At 37.9% G+C, this 24,476-nt stretch overlaps 1 protein-coding gene across 1 annotated transcript in view; it reads right to left on the bottom strand.

The window, feature by feature from the left end:
• NEB (nebulin) overlaps nucleotides 1-24,476 on the bottom strand; it is a 195,660-nt gene that overhangs the window by 122,228 nt on the left and 48,956 nt on the right. Inside the window, exons 35-53 of the mRNA XM_053671780.1 lie at nucleotides 23,360-23,671; nucleotides 22,176-22,382; nucleotides 19,741-19,845; nucleotides 18,126-18,233; nucleotides 16,894-17,205; nucleotides 16,142-16,348; nucleotides 15,562-15,666; nucleotides 15,301-15,408; nucleotides 14,340-14,651; nucleotides 12,958-13,164; nucleotides 11,119-11,223; nucleotides 10,093-10,200; nucleotides 8,303-8,614; nucleotides 7,802-8,008; nucleotides 7,256-7,360; nucleotides 6,196-6,303; nucleotides 3,647-3,958; nucleotides 3,244-3,447; nucleotides 24-128 (exon numbers count right to left, since the gene is read on the bottom strand). Of these exons, the coding sequence (XP_053527755.1) occupies nucleotides 24-128; nucleotides 3,244-3,447; nucleotides 3,647-3,958; nucleotides 6,196-6,303; nucleotides 7,256-7,360; nucleotides 7,802-8,008; nucleotides 8,303-8,614; nucleotides 10,093-10,200; nucleotides 11,119-11,223; nucleotides 12,958-13,164; nucleotides 14,340-14,651; nucleotides 15,301-15,408; nucleotides 15,562-15,666; nucleotides 16,142-16,348; nucleotides 16,894-17,205; nucleotides 18,126-18,233; nucleotides 19,741-19,845; nucleotides 22,176-22,382; nucleotides 23,360-23,671 (3,549 nt within the window). The remainder of the gene's footprint in view (nucleotides 1-23; nucleotides 129-3,243; nucleotides 3,448-3,646; nucleotides 3,959-6,195; nucleotides 6,304-7,255; nucleotides 7,361-7,801; nucleotides 8,009-8,302; nucleotides 8,615-10,092; nucleotides 10,201-11,118; nucleotides 11,224-12,957; nucleotides 13,165-14,339; nucleotides 14,652-15,300; nucleotides 15,409-15,561; nucleotides 15,667-16,141; nucleotides 16,349-16,893; nucleotides 17,206-18,125; nucleotides 18,234-19,740; nucleotides 19,846-22,175; nucleotides 22,383-23,359; nucleotides 23,672-24,476) is intronic.

Here is a 24,476-nt window from a genome sequence, read left to right as displayed (position 1 = left end):
CACATGCTGGATTGGAAACTCACATCACTTGTGTTGATTAAGTTTGCTTTAGCCAGAATAATGTCGGGTGTATCCGGCATGATGTGGACTTGAGTCTTGTCTTTGTCCCAAGCTTCTCTATAAAGTCTCTAAAATGAGAAATAAGAGTTTTTCAGTGGTGTTGTTAGAATAGTGAATGACATAGATAACTTGAAACAGGATTACTGAATTCATCTGAATTAAGATTTACAATTGATTGCATAAGCAGATAGTACAAGCGGAAAATAACTATAGTATTTCCTACTTTATCTGGGACATAATTGCCTTTCAAAATAGAGATTATGAATTACCTTTTCCAAGTTAAAGATAACTCTGCCTAAGAAATCAACCCAAGAACTGGAGCCTTTGCCAGAATGATAAAATGGAGCAGCTATTCTCCATCTGCTGGGTTGTGAAAGTTTCCCTCAGTGTTAAACTGGGAGACAGACTTATTTTCTCAAAAGATAACATAGTCAGGGTGTATCTAGAAAATAGGAAGTCTCATTTCCTACGTTATTATTTGTAGTTATGCCCCATGATTATTTAGGGGATTAGTATTCCCAAAAGGATTTTTAATGAGCATTTATTAAAAATTCCCGTATGTTCCAGAATAATCCTCTGTCTTTCTTCACAGAAAGAGACCCAAACAAAACTGTTTGTGATTTACCAAAACTCGGATACTAATACTGTCAGAGAACCTTTCCACAAGATACTCATCAATTACAAAGCATAAAATAGTAATGACGGTGGAGAAACTTAGAGACACCAATTTAAATAAGCGACCAAAGATAAAATGATCAATAGGGAGAAAAATCTCCTGATATAATGTGTGCAGGAGGATGCAACATGTGTCATCCTGTTAAAAATACAAAACCTGAGTCTAATCATGAGAAAACACCATACGAACCCAAACTGAGGGGGAGTCTATAAAATAACCAGTTAGTGCTCTTTGCAAATGTCAAGGACTTGGAAGACAAAGACATAGTGAGGACCCGGTCCACACTCAAGGAGGCTACAGACGTGACAAGTGAATTCAGTGTGTGATCTTTGATTGGATACTGGATCAGAATGTTCTTTAACTTTTTCTAAAGAGTATTAGTGGTAAAATTGAATAAATTCTGTAATCTAATATTGTTTAAAAATTAATTTCCTAATTTTTATCATTGCACTGTGGTTATGTTCTTGTGGAAAGTTCTTATTTTCAGGAAATACATAATAAAGTTATTTAGGGCTAGAACAGCATCAGGAAAGAGGAGAAAGGGGGGAGAAAGCAAAAAAAAAGCAAATGTGGCAAAATGTTAATAATTAAGCAATTTGGCTAAACATTTATATATATAATTTGTATTATTTTTGCAATGTTTCTGTATGCCTGAAATTATTTTAATATAGAAAATTTTAAAGTCTCATTGGTTCCTTGGACTTGTCAACTTCCCTTTGAGGCATGCAGTGTGGGGTGTGCAGGGTTGGCCCTTTTCTCCTTCCTGAACATGCTTACTACAGTCTGTATCACCCAGAGAAGATGATTAGGACCCTCAGGGCAAAAATAAAGTAAGGCTCGTAAATTTCCATATGCATTTATGCTGGTTCTGCACTAACCTTTCTGGTAAGTAAGACCAAAGTTTGTCAACCTGTACTGTTAGTGCTGTATAGTGCCGTATACTGGATGATCCTTTGTAGGGGTACAGGTTGGGGACTGTCTGGTACATTTTGGGATGTTTGCAGCATATCTGACTTCTAGCCACTAGATGCCAGTAGCATACCACCCTTACACTGTCACAGCCAAAAAGGACTCTAAGGGTTGCCAACTGTCCCTGTCGGACAAAACTGTCTTTGATTGACAGTCATTAAGTTGGACCATTTGTGTAAAGGCATGTGTCATTTTTACCCCAGGGAAAATAGAGAAAATGCTAATATTTGTTTATCCTGAGAAGGATGTATTGGTCTATTCAAATGGAGAGACAGGAGGCTCAAGGACCTTGGGGCCTCTCTCCTGAGACCTGTAACCAAGGCACACTGTTGAGGAGTCTGTCCTGAGACACTGAGGTGATAAATTCCTTGACCCAGGCCTTTTCTCCTGACCACTTTATTAGTCCAGAGCTTTGTAAACAGGCCTGTTTCAAGGAGAGAAAAAAATACTTGGATTCAGAAGGGGGAAATGTTTCGCATAAATTGTTGTTTTATTAGCCAGCTAGTTGGATTAAAATTTGCATAATAAAAACAAAACAAAACAAAACCCCTGAACTTTCATAATAAAACTGACAGGTCAGCATTTACCATAAATTTTGGATACCAAACTTGCAAGAAATCTGTGAGAGGTGGATTGGGAAGTGAGGAGCTACAACTTATCAAATGCTTACTATAAGTTGATTATGAGCTTATATATATTATATAAAAACTGGCATATATGATGTATATAAAATATATTGCATATTATGTATATTTAGATCCTTCTAAGAGCCAAACAGTTATTATTATATATTGATTTAAACTTTCTTACCAATTCCAGAATCTTAGTGCAAATAATTCAATTTTTCATAATGTTCAGGGTCATGCTTCTAACTGAGCAATTATGATTACTTTCTGCTTTTTTTGCATAGGATTACTGTATACTTCTATCTTTAAATTGTTTTATTCAATAAATATTTATTGAGCACCTAGTGTAAGTCAGACACTGGTGTCAGTTGTAGAGAAGGAAGTTAATGATGGGATGTGTATATATATATAAGTATATATATACATTTATAAATATATATATTTATAATGGTCTATGTATCTTGATTAAGCCAAACAAAATGCATTATTATGTGGAATAAAATAATCTCTTTATAACATTTCTATTGCACCTGTGTAAGGTACTCAGAATATCTCCCTCGCATACATTATGCCCCAACCACAACATACAACAAAATTTGGGGTTTAAACTCAAGTTTCAGTGAAAAAATATGATCAACAGTTTTCTCATACACTTTGGGTAAATAATCAAACAAACAAATAAACAACCTTTGGGTGATAAAAGCTGATGCTAACCCATTTTTACATAATTCAGTATGGGGTAGTTTACAATTCAAAGGAAGCAACTATGCACAAAACACTATGCTGAGTTGTGTTCTTTTGTGTTATGTGATGCTATGCTATTCTACTAATTTATTAAGCAAATTACATTGAGCACCTACCAAATATCTGGCACTATTATTTATTTTGTTCATTTAAAAAAATCATACTCACATCACTCCTGTTTTTGGCATTTGTCTTTGCCAGAACTATGTCCATAGCATCAGTAATGCTGGTGAACTTGTTCTTGTCTGGGGGCTGACGGTATTTCTTCTCACTGATGATTTCTGAAGCCCGCTTGTTCTTTTCTGCCTCCAAAGATCCCAGGGGACTCCATCCTATGCCTCTCAACCACTCGAGGTCAGACTTATACAGATTCTGTCAAAACACAAAGCAAGCCATTAAAATTCCATTCTCATCTGGACCCTCGACTCAAGTGAGTCTACCCATTACGAACACATGCATTTTAGAAATTCAGTAATAATTCCTCTTTCTAGTTTCTGTATCTCTATGACTAAATGGCCACTCATATGACATAGGAAGTGACATATAAACTATTAGTTTTACAGAAACTGACCTCACTCTGTAGTTCATAAACTTTTTTAGCTTGAATAACATCATTCTGGTCAGGCAGACATGTCCACTGGTGCAGGTAGTTCTTATAGTCCACATCACTGACCAAGGCCTGGCATTTCTTGGCCAGCACCACCCCCAACATGTCCACTGGGCTGGTGTATTTGGTTTTCCATTTCTCAAAGTCCTTCTTGTATTCTCTTTCACTCTGCATTTTGGCTACATTCATGGACAGCACAAGCTTTGGATCATCTTGCAGACTCCGGAATCCAATATGGTGGCCGAGTTGCTTTCGGTAGCCTTGTTTATATTTAAACTGAAATAAGAGGAAACAGTTCTTTTATTAACACAAACAAAGATTATGTTAAACTCAATTTGCTTTGTTTGCATGTTTTTTTCCAAAATTGAAATGAGAGAAGGGATGTCTATGTTAACTTAGTAAGAAATGTAAAAACTTAAGTAGAGGCTTCCAAAGAAATATAATGTAACTGAGCATCAAGAGAGGTTGTAATAAGAAAGTAATTCCAGCCCTGGCTGGTGTAGCTCAGTGGATTGAGCGCGGGCCTGCGAACCAGACAATCGCGGTTCGATTCCCAGTTGGGGCACATGCCTGGGTTGCAGGCCAGTTCCCTGCAGGCCAGTTCCCAGCAGGGGATGCACGAAAGGCAACCATATATTGATGTTTCTCTCTCTCTCTCCTTCTCTTTCCCTCTAAAGATAAATAAATAAAATCTTAAAAAAAAGAAAGTAATTCCAATTGGAGGCAGAAATATATTCTGGGATGTGCTAGCATTGTGTTTGCTCACTTTAGGGTATTGTTTGGTAAAGCATTAATGACATCCTTAAGGGAATAAATGGGAAAGTAGAAAGGCAAAAAAAAAAAAAGAGAGAGATGAACAGGCCTAATAATGAAGATTAATTTATTAAGCAGCAGGATTTTTAGTGGTTTACAAGGCTATGTCCTATAAACTTGTCCTGTTCAGGATCCATTTCTTAATGCACAAATGATTAAAAACAGCTAAGTACGATATGTTAGAGTAGAAAGAAAATTCTACATGTGATGAAGGTAGGTCAAAAGGAACTAGGTAAATTTAAGAAAGTAAAAGTGAAATCCATGTTTAGATTCAGTTAGGAAAACTGCATTAGTACTGGACAACAATAACAATAATGATAATAATAGTTATAACAGCATTTACATGACATTGGATGCTGAGCACACATCACACCTCCCAGAAGTAGGTTATACTCTCTCTTGACACCAACTTCATGGTTTGTATATTAAAAATACTCAGGAATTTAAGTGGACTGTAAGCTCTTAATGGGCAGTATGACAAAACTGCTTACAAAAAAGTGTCACAGATTCTACAGGGACACAGAGAAAAGCAAGTCAGGAGCTCATTTACTCTGGCCTGACCTTCTGCACCAGGAAAACAACACCAAGTTTTGAGACACTCTTATTTTGAGGGGGGTTTTGAAAAAAAATAGAGTAAATTGCAAGTAGAATGATCAGATGATTGAAGAAATTATAGAACTAAAATCAAGGGAGAATCTGTAAGAAACTTGAAATGTTTGAAGGGATATCAGGTGGAAGAGGAAATAAGCTACTTTGTGGTGTTTCTAGAACGCAGAACTGTAGCTGATTGGTAACATAGTCAAGCTCCATATAAGAAAATGTAAAATCATTTGAGATGATCCAACAAGGAATTTGGACACAAAAACTGTTATATTGATAAGCATTCACAGACTAGATGGCCACATGTTGGAGATGGAGAGGAGGTAAGGCACTGAATAGGTAGATTGGACTAAATAAACTTTAAGTTATCCTGTGACTCTAAATTCTATGATTTTAATTTATTAAGTATTTATAAAAATTGCTCTAATTTTCTTAAATTTCATAGATACAAAAATCATTTGAAACCAAGAGGAGATACAATCTGTACAATTGTGGGAAACTTCACTAATAGTTCATTTAATTTTAGTGTAAGATTTCAAAAGTTTCTAACAGGTTCACTTGGAAAGAAAATAGATACTATCAAATGTTGCACTGTTAAGAAATTACTGATGCTATTTCTTTAATTCCTACCCTATCTTAACCTTACAGGGAGCACATAACATGAAATGAAAATGAGCTTATATTCTGGGGAACTTGCAATCATCGTTATTGCAGTTATTTCTCCAGTCTCATTACCACATTGACTCAATTTAATGAGGTATTGACTTTCAAGCCAGAAAGCAGGTACTAATACATCATCTAATTAGTTTTCCAGTATTTCTGGAGTGCCCCAAATTAATTGAATTAGGGAGAATCTTCTCTTACATTCTTAGAATTTATCGTTAGATTCCGTCTTTAGCCAATTTTTCTCTCCAAACCAGTTTTTGTTTGGTTTGGTTTGAAAGATTGTGATTAAGAGGTTGTACTTTCTTATGAAATTCTGGTAATTTATTTTCTATAGCCAAGGTCTTCTGAATTTTTTGTGGTTTATTATTGGGATTAGCAAAATGAAGCATTAAGGTACCTGATCAGATCCTTATGGAAGTCAAAGTGGTACTTACATCACTAGCAATATCTCTTGAAGCCTTGGCCAACTGTACAGAAATTGCATCAACTGGGAGGTCATAGCCTTTCTTCAAAGCTTCTTCCCACCCAAGTTTATAGAGTTTCTGCAAATGAAAGACATGATTCAGTGGTTGTTATTCAGTGTATATTAAAACCCCAACAGACTACCAAACAAAAATTCATCTAGAAAATAGAGATCTAGGAAAAGCTAACCTTATCTACCTTATCTCTAGCGATAGGGACAAAAACAAACAAGCTGTTTAGTAGAGCATTGACTAAGCATCTCGTGACCTGGTTTCAATTTTCTGCCTCTGAGACAACTCCCACACCAGGGGTATCATGGGGTGTGGCCTTTTCTTTTCAGACACAATACGGGCATGTCAGGTATATGGGGTAACTTTTCCCGATATACCTGACATGCCTGTGTACTCATATTTTGAACACAGATGTTAAAATAATTGATAACAAAAAGTCAGGTAACAAATAGTAATTATCTAAGTGATAAAAGTAATTTTATAGTAATTAATTAATTAATTAAAAGTAATTATGTAAGTGATAAGATGCCTTTCATAGGATGCAATAAATGAGTTAAACTTTCTGAGTCAAATTCATTGAATGGATGAATGTGTGTGAAAACTGAATAATAACAAAAACAGCTGAAAGCCACCTGGGACTTACTATGTCTTGGGCTCTGTGCTGAGAGCCTTACATGGAATTTCTCATTTGTTCCTCACAGCAATTCAATGTCATGGGCACTTCCATGATCTCAATTTTAAGGATGAGGAAATTAAGGTTTAGACCCAATATTATACAACTTATAAATGGCAAAATCAAACTCACACCAGGTCTGTTTGATACAATATTTTCTTTCAATGGTTATTTATTAATTCCCACTCTTTGAGAAAAACAAAACAGTGCCTGCCTCCATGGAATTATGGCTAGCTCGTTTGAGTCATCCATTTCTAATGCTTTAGCATTTATATCAACTTTTTTTACCATTATTATATCACTTACTAAACTTAATTAGCTTCAAGCCAAATTTTTATGTGGCTTTACCTGACTGAATTGCGCCTGATTCTGCCTGGCTTGTAAAATATCTGGTGTGTCAGGCATCAGATGAATCTTGGTTTTGTCTTTGTTCCAATCAATGGTGTATAAGTGCTAGGAAGTTAAGAAAAAAAGCATTTGAAATTTAAGTAATTTTTTAGGACAAACCAGAAGAAAAAATATAGCAGAGTATTTAAATGCATACAATTCGAATTAGAATAAATTAATTTATTACCTAAAATAGTATGGCATTCAGAGAAGACACAGAAATAAAACTCAGATATTAAAAATAAACTTTAAAATGTTTTCTATCTTCTAGGATGGATCAAAATGCTTAAGATATAATAGTTGAAAAAAAGTGATTTCTAACCCAATTAGAAGGGCAGGAAAAATAAAATTAAGGGTAGGCAGCAGGAGAAAATGGCGTAGGATGTGCTCTGGACTGTTTGCCTGTACCTAGAAGTGGTGAAGCAGAAACAAATGTCGCAGACAAGAACCAGAGCTGTGAGCCCTGCCTCACTGGGAACTGTGTGGAAGGGTGGCTGTTCTGTCTACCTTGTTCATGTTAAGTGCATTCTGCTTGGCAAGAACCATGTCCATGGAGTCAGTCAGCTTCTTAAACTGGAAATTGCTGGGGTGCTGACGGTATTTCTGATCACTGGCATATTCAGTTGCTTTCTTGGCCTTCTCCACTTCTAGGGAACCAGCTGGACTCCAGCCAAGCCCTTTGTACCATTCATTGTAGTCCTGCTTGTATTCATTCTATAAAGAGAAAAGGCAAATTTACTTTACTGCATCAATTTACTTTTTTAACTCTATTTTTATTGGTGACACTATTACATATGTCCCTATTTCCACTGCTCTGTCGCGTCCACTCAACCCTCACCTCCCTCAGTTCCTGCTGGCCTTCGCCACACTGTTGTCTTTGTCTATGGGTTATGTATATGTGTTCTTTCGCTAATCCCTTCACCCAATAGAAAATTGTGGTATAAAAAATTGTGATCTCCTTTCCAATGCTAGGAATCCATCCATCATCCAGAAAAAAGAGAGCCTTACTTCACTCTGTATGTGATTCATATTCTTGCTCAGCTGGATGTTCATGGCATCTGGAAGGAGGATGTACTTGTGAATTAGGTGCTTATAGTTGGTGTTGGTGATGTTGGCTTGGGCGTCCTTGGCGGCCGTGACACTGAGCATGTCGGCAGGGGTGTGGTAGCTGGTCTTTGTCTTCTCATAGTTTTTCTTGTACTCCCGATCGGATTGTATCTTAGCCACGTGCATGGAATGGACTAATTTCGGATCATCCTCAAGACTGCGGAAACCAACCATTTTCCCCTTCTCCTTTTCATAATTATATTTGTATTTATACTGTGAAGAAAAATTGAACATTTATTCAGGGCAATGCCCTTGACTTAGAAATCATTCTAGTGTCAGCATTCTGTATTTCATAACAAGTAATACTTGTATAGAATTCTACAGTTCACAAAACACATTTTTCACATTCATTTCTGTAACTTGATGTAACTCTACCTCGTCAGGTAGATGCAAAGCCATTATTACTGCCCCCATTTGGTAGATGAGTGGGCTGGGAGCCAGAGGTAAGGGATTTGTAAGGTCACTAAGGATTAGGATCCAGATCGTGTGATGATACACCACACCGCCTTTCACACATACTTTGCTGTTAGTGTCAAAGAGGCCTTTAGTTGGTAATCAGAGCACAGCAAATGAGACAAAAAAGCAGAATGTTCTAAGCAGCTTGATACTTCCATGAGAAATCATCCAGGCAGTTTTTTACTGATGATAATAGGTTCAGTTATGTGATTCACAGTATAATTTTAGAGTGGCTTTATATTTGTGGAGCTCCTTTTCTTCTAAGACTCTCTATACTGGTTTAATAGGAAAGAAATTTTATTATTTATCACCCAATTCCCCTCTATAGAGGGGAGAACCTGATGCATGGATACATTCTACATGGATACATCTCTTGTGGGTTTGAGTGTGCGAGTTGGGTAGGAGCTGGGAGAGCCAATTCCTCCAGCTTACTAGAAAGAGAAGAATTTGGAGTTCTTGGGACAATGTAGGAGTGAGATAGGGATGGATCAATAGGAAAATAAATGAAGAGAACACAGACAGAGAGGAAGAGAGAAAGTATGACTGGAGAATGGCTAAGGAAAAAGTGCTGTGAAATGTGCTCCTCTCAAGTCATTAAGCACTCACTATGAGTATATTTTTGCAGGGAAACAACCAAATGAAAGAACTGAGTTTCACAAAGCTTACTTTGTATGTTATGGCAGTGGTATACTGGCACACCAGCTTCTGTGGGGGAAAAGCCCTAAGTGGTAGCGTTTGCCAATTTCTGTGGTGTAAATACTCCCACCGTGGCTAATGTCAAGCTACCAACATTTTAACAACTGATTTGCATAATTCCTGATTATTTAATGATCAGTTGTCATGAGCACAAAAGATCAGCACACCCAGCACACCACTTCATGAGATATCCTGTTAGGAAGACAAATCCTAAGAGGCAAGAACAATCCAAGTCTTTGAGTTTCCACAGGCCATAGCCTTGGTGACAGAGTTCAAGATAAATTTACCTAGATATCATGAGTCAGGGAGCAGACATCATATGGTCATAATTGGCTAGCATTCTGTCCCCCCCCCCAGAAATACTGGAGAACACAAAATAGCAAAGCTAAGAAGAATTCACAGAATAGAATGAGGCTATTGTTAGCAGGAGCACTTTCTTCCATATGTTATACACTCAGTTTTTCCAGAATTCAGCCCTTATTATTCTGGGAGATAAGAAACCCCTGCCTAGCCAGGTGACTGCTTCCCTTCAGACTTACATCACTTGCAATGTCTCTTGAGGCCTTGGCAGCTTTGATAGGAATTGCGTCAGTTCTGAGATCGTAGCCTTTCTTTTTAGACTCTTCCAAAGAAAGTTTGTAGAGTTTCTGTAAGGGAGGCAGAGAAATAGTTTTCTTTTAAATAGAATTCCTGGATTTGTTTTAAAATGGTAAACTAGCACTGTGGCATTATTTTTATTTTTGAACAGAATGTTTCACTGGCAGTTCAATGGCTGAATGTTGTCAGAAATAACAATTGTGTTTGAAAAAAACTCATTACAAACTCGAACATATCTTTAAGAAACCAGAAAAAATGAAAGTTCTCTATTAGGTTATACATATGCTTTAAAAAATGCGAAGACCCAGTAGATTCTTATTGATGTATTTTATCAAGTAAAAGTCAAGGGAAGACTACAAAACAGCTACAGTCTTACATCAAAAGAACACTTCATTGTTTTGCAGTTGACATTTTTATTTATATAATTGTGTGGGTTCTATAGCCTAAAAAGAAATCAACAATTCCAAATCTCTATGTAATTCAAACAAAGAAAAGAAAAAAAAACTGGCACAATTAGAGGATTTTGTAGTAACTATGGTTAGGATGACAAAGGAAACGGAATAAAACACCCTCGGCATTTTCTAACATTAAGTGTTGCACATGTCTTGTTAGGAGGCTTGCCTCAAATTCTTCGAAATGTGCGTCTTGTTTTTCCATTTAACTTTTCCAGACCCCTTCCTTAGGACCATCTCAAAAGCATGGACTGTCTAAGAATGAAGTCCTAGGATTCTCACTTGCTTCTCCTCTTCCCCTGCTCCCCTTCAAATTCCTAACTGCCGGGGCCAAGTCTCATCGATAGGCTGACTCCCATTGTCAGCAAAGTAAGACAGAGAAAGATTCTCATTTTTGGATTCCTACTCTTACTTTCAAAAACATTTGCTGTCATAATTAAGACTTACTAGTTAATTCATTTTTACTGGTTTAAATAGGTGGGAAAGAAAGATGACAGCAGGGGGAATCATACTTACGTCACTCATGTTAATTGCATTTGCCTTTGCCAAAATAATCTGGGGGATATCAGGCATGATGTGGACTTTGGTCTTGTCAGCCTCCCATGCTTGTTTGTAGAGGTGCTTGAAAGTAAAAACGAACACAAAAAAAATCTCAGTGGAAGTTAACATCTTAAAAGGAGTCTTAGTATATATGTCATTGTTCATAAACATCAATATTTTGTTTTTATTAGACAGATCATATTTTTATAAAATTTAAATTAAAAAGGTGTTTATTCAAACAAGACAGTGGAGAGGATGTAGGATACAGAGTGAAATGCCGTATCCTTTTATTTGATGGCCTGGAGACAGCATCTCCATCCTAAAATTTTCTGGACATATTAAAGCTCACATAGAGTCCTTTTTATGTAAATAAGGTCATATAATATATAATGTTCTATATCTTGCTCCTTTTAGAAATCTATGTTAACATTAACTCCCTTGCAAATAACACTTTTTAAATCTTTGCAACCTGACAGGTTACAAAAATGCTATCTTTTTGTTTTAGCAAGTTCAATGGGAAAACAAAAACAAAAATTATAGAGCCTTCTTCTAGACCGGAGGTCAGTAACCTTTTCCTGTAAGGGGCCAGCTAGTAAGTATTTCAGGCTTTGTGAGTCAAAGGATCTCTGTCATTAACTACGCATCTCTACTGTCGTAGTGTAAAAGCAGCCATAGGTAACATGCAAAATATTAATTAATGTAAATTGCCACATGTGGCTACTGGCTATAGAATTAGCACAGTTCTAGTGGAAAGAGCAGTAGCTAGTCATCAGAATTTGGTTCTAGTCTAGACCCAGCAGTTCACCAACTGTGTGCCTTTAGGGGAGGGGCCCACCTCTCTCCTCAAAGCTGCAATGGGAGGATTCGCCCTGATGATCCCCAAGCTATCTCTCAGTGTTAGCTCCTGCTCTTTCTGTGCTTCGCGTCCTGGCCTCACTATTCTGCAATGGTAATTATTAACAATAAGGAAAAATGTTGTAAAAATAAAAGTACACTCGTGATCGTTTAAATTCTAAATGTTAAAAGGGTCACTGAGAGGTGTGCCTCCTCTTTTAAGCAAGTTCCTTTCAAGGAGGCTGCTCTTCTTGACAAATCTGTTTTCTCAGAAGACTCCAGAGGATTTATTCAGAGACTTAACATAATACAGCTCTATTTTTAGGACTATCATTTTCTGCAAGTATTTCATGTTTGTTAGAGTCAAAATAATTTTTCCCTTTTGTGTTAATCAATAGCATTTCAAATTGTGATCCATATAATACAGCCAATGCTGCCGTAATTACATTATTATTTGTAACTTAAAAGCATGTCCAAGTATCATGTACTTGTTGGTTCTGATATCAACTTATAGCTAAGAAATATAAATATACACTAAGGCTTTCCTAAAGGCTAGAATAATTAGTAATCCAAGGAACTATTGAGTTCCCAGAGAAGGTCCTGGTTCAGAATGCTGCTGTAAGCCGCGTGATCAGAGTCTGCTTTGATCTCATCACAGCAGGTAGGAAGCAGGGTGAGTGCAGCACCCAGCTGTTACCAGGCAATCTTCTGATTCAGTCTTGTGAACTTCTACTCAAACTCGTTTTAGACAAACCAGACTCCATATTTACTTTGTTACATCTATTGGGCAGAGTGGTTCATTGAGCATTTGGGCAGGGGCACCTACTAAGGCTAATATACATATATAATTAAAAAAAAATTACAAGTTCCTCTTTCAAGGTAAACATTAATTATGATGCCCTAAAATTCAGCAAAATCTGTGAATTAAATGTAAGACATTTCTCTGATTCAGATGAAATACTACATTATTGAAAGACTTACATCATTCATAATTTTGGCATTATTCTGGGCCAAAACCATGTTCATTGAGTCCATCAGTGTGGAATACTTCAGAGTGTCTGGATGTTGACGGTACTTCTTTTCACTGATAATCTCCATGGCTTTCTTGTTTTTCTCAGCCTCCAAGGAGCCCAGAGGAAGCCACCCAACGCCTTTCATGAACTCAGCGTAGTCAGCTTTGTACTGATTCTGCAAAAGAGGAAAAGTTTGAGAATGAGAAGAAACCACAACTTCTAAGAACCTTGCATGGGTATTTAATATTCCATAAGGTCCATTTCAGTTTTCAGCCAATAGTGTGTTGAATTTCAACTATTTTTATCCCTTAACTTTAGATTTTATACATTTCTTTGCATGAAAAATTAAAAATAAGCAGTAATATCTTTGTGATTTTTTAATCAATGCTTTCCTGAAGAAAAAGTGCTAAAAATACCAAATAGATTAAATTACCATGTTACTATTATCTCAAGAAAGGTGACTATGCTAACCTAACTTTCTCACAAAAATGTTCAGGTTCTTTTGGATAATAGATGACTTATGGGTCCCCATTTCCCTCTTCTGCCATAAGCTTCCCATCAGCCACCATTGTTACGACTCCCTCACGTACACCAGGAACCTCACTGGTACTTTGTACAAATTCCATTTTTCTCCTGTCAGCTCTGACATGCTCCTCTACAACTATATACACGGTTGCTTTCATTTGGGCACTTATATACCTCATATATGTAATATATATGTTATACATATGAGATAATAGCTCAGCTCTTACATTCCCAAAGGGAGAGACAGTCTTGCTGTGGCTGGCATTTAATAAGTAATTTAAATGCACTTTTTCCAGCCACCAAGTAGCTGCATTCTTGGCTCTCTACTGTCAGTGCCTTCTTCACGTTCATTCTAATGAGCCGCCTCAGCCATCACCGCCTCAGTATTTCCTCAGGCGGTGGTAGATAGGCAATCACAAAGTTGGGCACAGTGGAATGAAGGCTGCTTGGCAGTGAGGGGCAAGAGCTCTCCACTTATCGGACTTGCTGCCTTCCCTCTCACTCCTTTATCAGGAGCCTTTAGGCTTCTTTGTCAGAAAGACTTCTTTCAACCCATTCTTTCTGACACTGGATTTCATTTGCCATTGCTGAATCCAGCATCCAGCAAGGTTCACAGCAATAAGAGTAAAAAATAAGAATTAGTTTCTAGAATTGATCCCCTTTTGTTTAAAAAATTTAACCTAAGATTTAAAAAAAAAAACCACCCGATTGGGAAATTACACATGGATTTCTTTTAGGATTTTCAAAATGCCATTACTCATGGTCATTAACAATTTGCTTGTTATCCAGAGTAAATGCTCTGCACATGGAGTGGCTATGACGTACATCACTTTGAATCTGCATCATGTTTTTGGCCAATTCGAAGTTCATGGCATCAGGAAGCAGGTTGTAGGTATGGATCACATTCCTGTAGTTGGCGTTGGTGGCCACTTCCTGAGACTTCTTGGCTGCCACCACACTGAACATGTCCACCGGGGTGTGGAAAGATGTCTTAGATTTCTCATAGCCTTTCTTGTACTCTCGGTCTGACTGCATCTTGGCCACTTGCATGAAGTGCACCAATTTCGGGTCATCCTCCAGGCTCCGGAAGCCAATGTGTTTCCCTTTGGTTTTCTCATAGGCTTGCTTGTACTTGAACTGTGGACAGAAATAAAAGCATGGTGATGAACAGAGAGGAGAAAAGAGAAGAAAATATAGTAAACTAGATGCCATTAGCTTTGTCATAGGTGTAGAGTTTTAAAGCTACCCTAAAGTTAGAAAGAAAAGAGTTCACAGAGCCAGGGAGCAAAATCTTTTTACTTCAAATGTCTTGCCAGACTTGAGTCCATAGAAAGAAAAATAATCTCAGAATTAATCAAATAAATGTAGAAATCTGTTGTTTCAGGGTGCTTTAGAAAGCATCTTTTCCCACTCAGCTGTCTGACTGGCAGAAAAGGCTGCATAGTATTTCATGGTGCATCTTTCAATTTAGGAAAAGCCTGCTCATGGGTCTCCTAATAAATGTCTCCTAGCTTGCATCCTTATGTTTTTGCTTAGAATTGCCTATAAATGATTTGAGTACTCTGAAAGCAACTTATTTTTAACAACTCCCAGTTACTTGTCACATTCGATAATGAACGAATGATTAGAGTGTCCATGGATTGAGTGAAGGGTTATGGCTGTGTGTTACATGGGGTGATGGTCCCACCAACACCGGGTAAAACCGAATGCAGCTCCCAGAACACACAAGCTTGACTCCTTTGCTCTGATTCCCTCAGCTTAAAGCAGGCCCCGCGGAAGCACTCACATCACTGGCAATGTCTCTAGAGGCTCTTGCAGCCTTTATTGGGATGGCATCTGGCCTCAAGTCATACCCTTTCTTCTTTTCTTCTTCCCAGCCAGCTTTGTACAGTTTCTAAACAATTAAATAGAAAAAGACAGTCAGCATCTTGTTATTTGGGTTAGAACAGGGATCCTGATTCCAAAGTGGTGGCATGTAGAAGACAGACGTTCCATTAACATTAGTTCCCTTCCCCTTCTCCTATACTTTTGTTGTTCATCTACTTACATCACTCATGGTGATTTGGTTCATTTTGGAGAGTAAAATGTCTGGTGTATCGGGCATGACGTGAATGGTGGTCTTGTCTTTGTTCCATTTCTCAGTGTAGAGCCTCTACAACAAGAAGGGCAGGCACATGATTGTACAGCAGGACCAGTGTGTAGTGGTGCTATCAGGAGGGAGAGATTCACAAGCCCATGGAGAAGAGCTTAAATCTGATATGAAAAGTGAGTGGGATAGCAACAGGAACTGATGAGACTAGACTCAAGATGAGGGAAAAATTGATCAAACAGGGGAGTCTTTTCCCACAGAAACAATAAATACCATCTTGCCTTCACCTCACACTGCGTGGGTTTTGTGGTTCATTCACACCCTCAGCGTGGTGTTGACACACAGCCCAAGGGTCAGTATAAGTGAGAGACATGAAGCAAGTTATAGAATGCCCCTCCTACCACCACCCCCACCACCACCACCAGGACCATCAGAGAGACTGAAATGCTGACAAAGGAAGACCACAATGGTAGTGCCAGGCTCAATGGCATGAGCCCTGTGAGTGTCCTTCAGCTGAGGCCAGGAGGGGAGGTCTCACCTTATCCATAGTCAGTTTGTTACTTTTGTTAAGTGCCTGTTCCATGGTGTCCATGGCGTATGTGAACTTCAGCTTCTCAGGGTGCTGGCGATACTTCTTCTCACTGAGAATCTCTCCTGCTTTCTTTGCCTTCTCCACTTCCAGGGAATCTATCGGGACCCAGCCAATCCCTCTCATCCAGTTGGTGAAGTCGGATTTGTATAGATTCTTTAAACATAAAAGGGAATTTGCATTTCAGAGAGTCAGGGCTTGGGTTTCATTAGGTAGATGATTCGCTAATTATCAAAAAGAATGAAAAGGAGCTGGGGGAGAATAACCCACTTTTTATTCCCTATTGTCTCTTTGAAAACAATTAATTACAAAAATAATTGCATTCATGGTGGCTGCACACAGGAAATCCTGACCCAGTAATTTCTTTAAAAAATTAACTGCCTTGGGGGAAAAGCGAACAAAATTTTGCACTAGAAAACATGCTATATGCACCCATTTGAATCTCTCTGTCTTTTTTTAAAGATAAATCATATATTGGGTCTAACATCTAAAGTTTTGAAGTATAAACAATCCCCCAAAGAAGGAACATGTAGTTCAAATGAGTAAAATCCTCAAGCTCTAAGTTCTGGAGAGGACCCCTAATTACAATGAGTCCAGCCAGGCTTAGGATAAAATGAATGGAATTATCAATTTCTTGATCTTCCCTCACGTCAGCTGGAAATGAAGAATTCTATGCCAACTCAATGTTGATCATTACATACATCGCTTTGAAGCTGCATTGCATTCCTGGAGTGCTCCACATTCAAGGCATCGGGCAGCAGAGTGTAGTTGTGGAAGGGTTGTCTGTAGTTGGCGTTGGTAGCAACCTCCTGAGATTTCTTGGCCGCTGTCACACTGAACATGTCCAAAGGTGTGTGGTACCTGGTCTTGCTGGCCTCATAGCCCTTTTTGTACTCACGATCTGACTGCATTTTGGCTACATTCATGTAGTGAACCAGTTTAGGATCATCCTGAAGACTACGGAATCCAATTTGCTTGCCTTTGGCTTTCTCGTAGGCCTGTTTATATTTGAACTACATGAAAAAGAAGGGCAGGCAGAAGTTTGATAGGGTATAAAGTAGAAAATAGTAATGTATTAAACTGAATTTATATAACAAACTAAGCAATAGTTAAATTCAGTCTGGATCTATTGTTTTTGTATTGTTAAATAAACAATTAGCAGAGTATTTCTAACAGATAGTCTTGAGATGTGTTCTGGGGATAATTGAGAATGGAAAAATTTGTAGTTTTTATTTAGATTCTACAAAAGTAGATGCTTTGAATATGCTCAAAGGTTCCTGAAAAGTTTGTTTATTGTGGATTTAGTGTAGTTTTTAAATTATGTTTCCACTGTTATTTTGCATTATCTTATAAAATATTTGCATAACCCTGAGTAAATTTCAGCAAAGTCCTTATACAAATTAGTATATTTGACTTTAAATGACTGTGTTTTTACTCTATCAAGGTATTATATCAATTCATATATAAATTATAACTTAATTTATTTAATATGATTAACTAAAATCCTGTCATCTTAATTTATAATTCTCCCTGGTTTTTCATATTTCACAATTTTTGTGAAAATTATATTATTTAAAAATTGTATCTTTTTAAAAACACTTGGAGACTTTCCCAGTTCAGTGACATTTTAGTTTGCCAAGGATTTTTTAATTGACTCAATTAAAATAAAAATTGGTTTTCATAACAATGATAGTATTGAGAGTTCTAAATATTTTGCAGTTTAAAAAAAAGAATTTTCTTGTTTGTAATAACAATATTGAGTTTTTAAAGATTTTAAAGTGGAGCAATATAAAAAATCAATGGTACTTGGGATATTAAAAATATTTCAGTATTATAACTTTTTATTTGCTTTCTAATATAGTTCATATAGCATTCATGTTAAGATTTTTGAAATATACAGAGAGAGAACTTACTACTTCCAAATTAGACTTACATCACTAGCATTATTTCTTGAACTTTTTGCAGCAACTATTGGAATAGCATCTGTCCTCAGATCATAGCCCTTAGCTATGGTTTTCTTCCAGTCTGCTTTATAATAAGCCTTGAAAAAAAGAAATATTATTTTATTATTTGCCAAAATTAAAAGACAAATGAAACAGGATGCCAAGATCTTTCTATAAAACATATCATAATATACCCATTTCCATTAAGAGAATTCATGGAGTTTGGGCTATTAGTTCATTTCTCATGATTCTTTTAAACAAAAACATCAGTAACTATGTAACCATATGATCTCAACTGCTTTAAAAATGTATATTTTGGCATAATAAAACAATGGAAAGGTGATGCTTTGAATATGAGTTAACAAATTGAGTTTTGAAAATAATTTTTAATATTTCCAACTTTTCTATCAGCATGTAATATTTTTATTTTCTTGTATTTTAATAATAAAGCATTTTAATTTACAGAAAGTTACTTGATACTAAAATTAAAAATTCAGATGTAGTGCCACCCAGTTTTACTTAACTTCAGTTTTTAAATATTTTAACATCAGGGAAAATTTCTAAATTAAACAAAAGCATAGAAATGAGTACCAAAAAATGTTTATTTGGAGATAAAAAAAGAGCCTAAAAAATGAGAAAGAATGACTAAGGGATCTTTTAATAAATGAACAATTCTCTCCAGGTTTGAATATGTTTGTAAACTAGAATTTACCAAATTTGAAAATAAAAAGTAAAAAAAAAAACCAATTTGTTATAGTGAATTAAAATATCACCATTAATTACGTATCTAATCTACCTGAGAGGTTAGTTACATACAAAGAGGAGTTTCTAAAAAAATTACAGTAAACTTTCTTGGAAGTTTTAATAAATAACTGAAATAAGAGTTAAATAAAGCAAAACTTAACCTTACTACAGACTATGTACTACTATATTTTCCAATCCTGTCTATCTTATTTTGTTCTATTTTTTAATGGAACACAATCTACTTGATTGATTTTACAACCCACTAATAATTTTATAGTCCACAGCCTGGAACAGTCTGCATTAAGCAAAATTTTATGATAACTTCCAGTCTCATATTCTATGGTTGAAGTCCAATCTTGATTGGCCCCTGAACACAGAGAGCAAATAGAGACTAAGAAAGAGTCAGACTGTAGGTGCAGGTTTAATAAGCAAGGGAACTTACATATGATGTTTGTCTTGGGTGGCCTCATGGTAGATTTCCACACCCACCTGCCAGAATCTTAAAAGTTTTTATAGAGACCCTAGTGAGATCCAGTCCCATATACCATTCGGGTGGTCTCAACAAGACATTGCTCTCTCAAAGCTGTGCCCTTGGAAATGACTCCCCCTATGGAAATGGGTAGAACATACATCCCGTGGACAGCAAAGGGAGTGAGTAGCCTGCATTCACCGGGTCCAACTCAGGGCCACACAGCAGTCACATCTTTTTTGTGACCTCCTCTAACAGAGGAGGCCCCTCCTCTACTCAGAGGGGCCTACTCAGTTTGTTCCCCTTAAAATTCTAAATTCCACAGTTACCCAGAACTGGAAAGGAAAGACTGACGTTAGCAACATTAGACTGTCATCAGGATAAATACTCACATCACTCATGTTGAGGGCATTGACTTTGGCTTGAATAAACTGAGGCAGATCAGAGTCTATGGTGTATTTGTGCTTCAGTTTCTCCCCCTCCACCTTGTATTTCAACTAAAAACAAAGGAGGGTAATATGTAAATGTCATTAACTGGCATAATGTAAGTTTCATCAAGATACACTCCTTTAAAAAGGAAGGCTATCATTTGTGCTTTTTCAAATCTAAGTCTACCCCAGAGATGTTGGGGATTAAGCTCCAGACCACAGCAACAAATGTATTTTACTGTGTATATCACAGTAAAGTGAGTCCTATCAATTGTTTGGCTTCCCAATGCATATAAAAGTTATGTTTATACCATACTATAGTTCATTACGTACACAATAGTATTATGTCTAAAGAACAATGTTCGTACCTTAGTTTAAAGATATTTTATTACTAAAAAAATTATACCGTATTTTGCCACATATAATGTGCACTTTTTTGCCAATTTTTTAAGGAGAAAATAAGGGTGCACATTATACATGGGCATAATGATTACATGACCCCATGTATTATGCACACAAGACCATGGGTGTGCATCATACATGGGAGCACATTATACGTGGCAAAATACATAGTAATCATCATCCAAGCCTTTAATGAGTTGTAATCTTTCTGCTGGTAGAGGGTATTATCTTCCATTTATAAAAAATGCAGTATCTGTGAAGCGCAAAAACACAAAGCCCAATAAAACAAGATGTGTCTGTGAAAGGCAAATACCTAAACTACCATGCAGAATGGGTACTGGTATTCACATTCCTTGGCTCATTTCACTAATATTATTGGACATCACTGTGGACCAAATGGGGGGGGGTAGGTTCTGTGTTTAAAGGGTTGAAAAGGGCAGACCTGTACTTTTGGAGTTTAGAGCCCAGTAGAGGACACAAAGAATAAACACGTGGACTATAGGATAGAGTTAGAATTTGTGACATGTTATAAATAAAGTAACTTTAGGAAAGAAGGGTGGTCAGCAAAGGCTCTCTTGTAGTATTTATACCCAAACTTGAAGAAAACGGAGGGGTCCAGCCAGAAGAAGAGCATTCAGGGCCCTGAGTGTGGAAAGGGCAAAGCCAGCTTGACGGACTGAAGGCTGCCCATGTCACATCACGGGGCTACAGGATGCTGAGGGGACCCAGAGGGTTAGATGGATGGGGAGCAAGGTCACAGAGCTGGGGGCCTTTTCAGCCGAGCTAAGAAGTTGAGATTTTGTTTTCAGTTCAAGAGGTTACTAGAAGGTTTTAAGTACTGGAGGGATGTGATTTGATTTAAGCTGGTCTCCCTGGTTGTGGTGTATGTCCCCAGGCATGGAGTCCAGATAACAGATGATTGCAGTTGTCTACATGAGATAAGGAAGCCAGAAGCAGGTTGGTGGCAGCTGAAAGACGGTAACAGGACGGCTGAGACAGATTTCGGAGGCTGGCTCAGCAGGAGTTTTGATTGTGGGCTTCACACAGAGAGGCATCAGTGGTGACAGCCAGGTTTCTGGCTGGAGTAACCATGTAGATGTTGATGGCATTTACTGGGATGGGGAAGAACACAATTTTCCTAGCTAACCAGAAAAAAACATGGTAAGAAGTAACACCTCAGTCTGTAAAAAGAAATTGGAAGACTCTACCCAATTTATTACCACTGACATAGAATTAATCTTGAAACATCAGTGATAATACGGGAGCAGGAACTGGCCTGAGAAAATCCACAGATAAGCCTCAAATCTAGGCCAAGCAAAGCACTGGCCACCTGCCAATATCTGGAACTAAAAACATGAAATCTTCCCTTCTTTGCTTTTGATGTACTTCCTTCTGCTGGTGGAGGTATTTTAATAGAATTCTGAAGTTACCACATGAGGTAAAGCACTGAGCATTGGAATTAGCCTCTGACTAAGAATAAGGGCCCAATGAGACCCGGGCTCAGAGAAGACACTCTGGATGACTCTGAAAAGTAAACTCCTTGTTTCCCTCCCAGAGGCCTCTCTCCAAACCGCCTCTCTCCAGTCCGCCTCTCAGAACGTGGAGCTACTGTGCACAAGGATTAGGGCATTGATTATGCCTTTTCCCTGTGTAGCTAAGTAGAACTGCTGCCACTCAGAGCGATAAAGAGCTTGGTTTGCAATTCATACAAAGCAGCAGATAATAATACGAATAGTTTTATTTCATATGTCTGATGAATAGCTCAGACTCTACTTGTTTTGGAAAAGAAAACCTATTCGAAGCAATCTGTTTCTCCCCTCTCTGTTCAGTCTATGTTCAAGCTCTAAGTTGCTTCAAAAATAAACCCTTTTGATTAAACCTCTGAGAGTAGTTGATTTGGTAATAGTGATGCAGCCCCAGGTATTGAGTTAAGGATGGCGGAGTGGCTCGTCACGGGGTTACTCATGAAGAAGCACTTCTGCAGGGAAACCACTTACATCACTTAGCTGCTTGGTGTTCTGCTGAGCTAAAACCATGCCCATGGAATCGGGCACACTTGTGAACTTGATGGTGTCTGGGTGCTGTCGATACTTCCTCTCATTTAATGCATCGCCTGCTTTCTTGGCCTTCTCAACTTCCAGAGAACCAATAGGGATCCATCCAATGCCCTTCAAGAAGTTGTTATACTCATCCTTATACACATTCTGTAAAAGAATAATCTCATGTGAGGAGATATCCTAGAGAATAGTCAAGCAATGTTTCTGACATCTGCAGTTTTCTGCAGGGGAAATGGAAATGAGCAGTAGCCCTTTCAGCGCGCTCGTGTCTGGAATGGAGCTTTGGTTGTGTCTGCCACAGAGCTTCTTCCCCAGAATCTGGTAATAAGGGAAAGCAGTTCTGTGGTTAGAGTGCATTATACAACACAGAGAATCTAGGCCACATATTTCCATGGGTACTGCTAAAAAATATCATGTCTCTTTTGACAATAAATTGGGCTTTTTAAAAAATTTCACTGAAAAACTGCACAACTTTGAATTTTGCCCTTACTGTCCACCTAGGCTATTCTTGTTCTCAGCTGGGGAGAGGCACTTTCGCTGAGAAACAATAAATGTGCACCATTTCTCCCCTTCACAGATTCTTATAGAAATCTGGCTCCTGCAGACGGGAAAGCCCTGAATATTAAACACCCTCCCTAGGCAGCTCTCCATGAATCATTCTATAATCACAAAGCTTTCTTGGTTCATTTCAGATGACTCATTACATAGATTTACATGCATGAGAGTGTGACCTTGAGTTTCAGAGAGTCAAAAATAACTTCCCTGAATTCAGAAAGAATAAAGAATGCTGCTATTTTGCATTATACATCTCACCCATGAAGTAGGCCTCCCCCAGCAGCAACCATTTCCTGTTGAGAACCAAGGTGGCTTATACACTTAGTGTAACTTGGCTTTATCTTGGATCCAGAAGTTAAGAAAAGCAATGCCAACAATTACAATAGGAGTACAGAAAGCCAGCAAAAATACAGCTTGTTCACTATGCCGTGTTTAGCCTCTCAATGATTGTTTATTTTAAAGTATATTTTTTCAAATATCTTATTGTATTGGAAATATACTAAAATAGGAAGAAGTGATTATGCCTTAAGAACCAGCATCTCTGGGTCAGTGCTGTCCTACATACTTACGTCACTCTGAATTTGATTCACGTTCTTGGTGTGCTGTACCGTCAGGGCATCAGGGAGGTATGTGTAATGATGTAGCGGTTGTTTATAATTGACGTTGGTCACCACATCCTGGGCCATCTTTGCCGCTGTGATGCTAACCATGTCCCCAGGGGTATGGTAGCTGGTTTTGGTGTTCTCATAGTTCTTCTTGTATTCACGGTCAGACTGCAGCTTCGCCACATTCATGTAGTGGACCAGCTTAGGATCATCCTGGAGGCTTCTAAAGCCCACGTGCTTGCCTTTGGACTTCTCATAGGCTTCCTTGTACTTATACTGTAGAGACAGAATTTGATTAGCGAAGCCCTAGGCATTGATAATATTAGGTGCAGCAATTATATCCACACACAAAGGCACTCAGGACATTGTGACTTTCTGGAAGATTGTACAAACCACACTCCTCCCCCACACACACTCCCCAGAAAGTTCAGAGTGACAGCATTTATTTCCATCCCTACTGTGTTACAAATGGGTGTTCTGATACCCTCAGGACCAGTTTTTTCCTACGTTATCAATCCTATGATTTGCATTTAGAACTTTATTTTAAACCAAATGGATTATCACACTAAATATAAACATGTCACATTCCAGGACTGCTAATTTACCTAATCTAGTATATTACTGCACATCATGGAATATTAGAAATTATTGAGAAAACCTTCCATTTTCTGTTCCAGTTGGCCTAGTAATAGGTACACAACAGGTGCAGAAGAAACTGTAAAAAACTCTACATGTGAGTTGTTTACACTCAGGTCGTCTTGGGGTGAAGGGTAGAAATCATTACTGTGGTTTTTGTCTCAGGTTGACCCAATAAAGTTAAAATGAAAACCCTCTTTCTAGGCAGCATCAATTCGGATGCTGCACAGGCAGGTCGCTGGGCCTTCGCCCACCCCTGCTTCTCAACAGCTACTCTCTGAGCTCACGGCTGCAGCGGCTACAGATGAGTAGTAGAATTACAGTGAGGGCAGGAACTGCTGTGAGCTCTCCCCATCCGTACAAATCTGACCACAAAAGCTCTGCTGTCCAAAGTCTCTCACTGCCAGAATCGGCAATGTGGTGTAGATTGAGCTATACTGTATAT

Source organism: Artibeus jamaicensis, unplaced genomic scaffold (assembly GCF_021234435.1).
Source record: "Artibeus jamaicensis isolate MK-2021 breed Jamaican fruit bat unplaced genomic scaffold, CSHL_Jam_final contig_1832, whole genome shotgun sequence".
Taxonomy (NCBI): domain Eukaryota; kingdom Metazoa; phylum Chordata; class Mammalia; order Chiroptera; family Phyllostomidae; genus Artibeus; species Artibeus jamaicensis.
The sequence above is the reverse complement of the archived record's forward strand: the minus strand, read 5'-3'. Positions and strand labels throughout refer to the sequence as shown.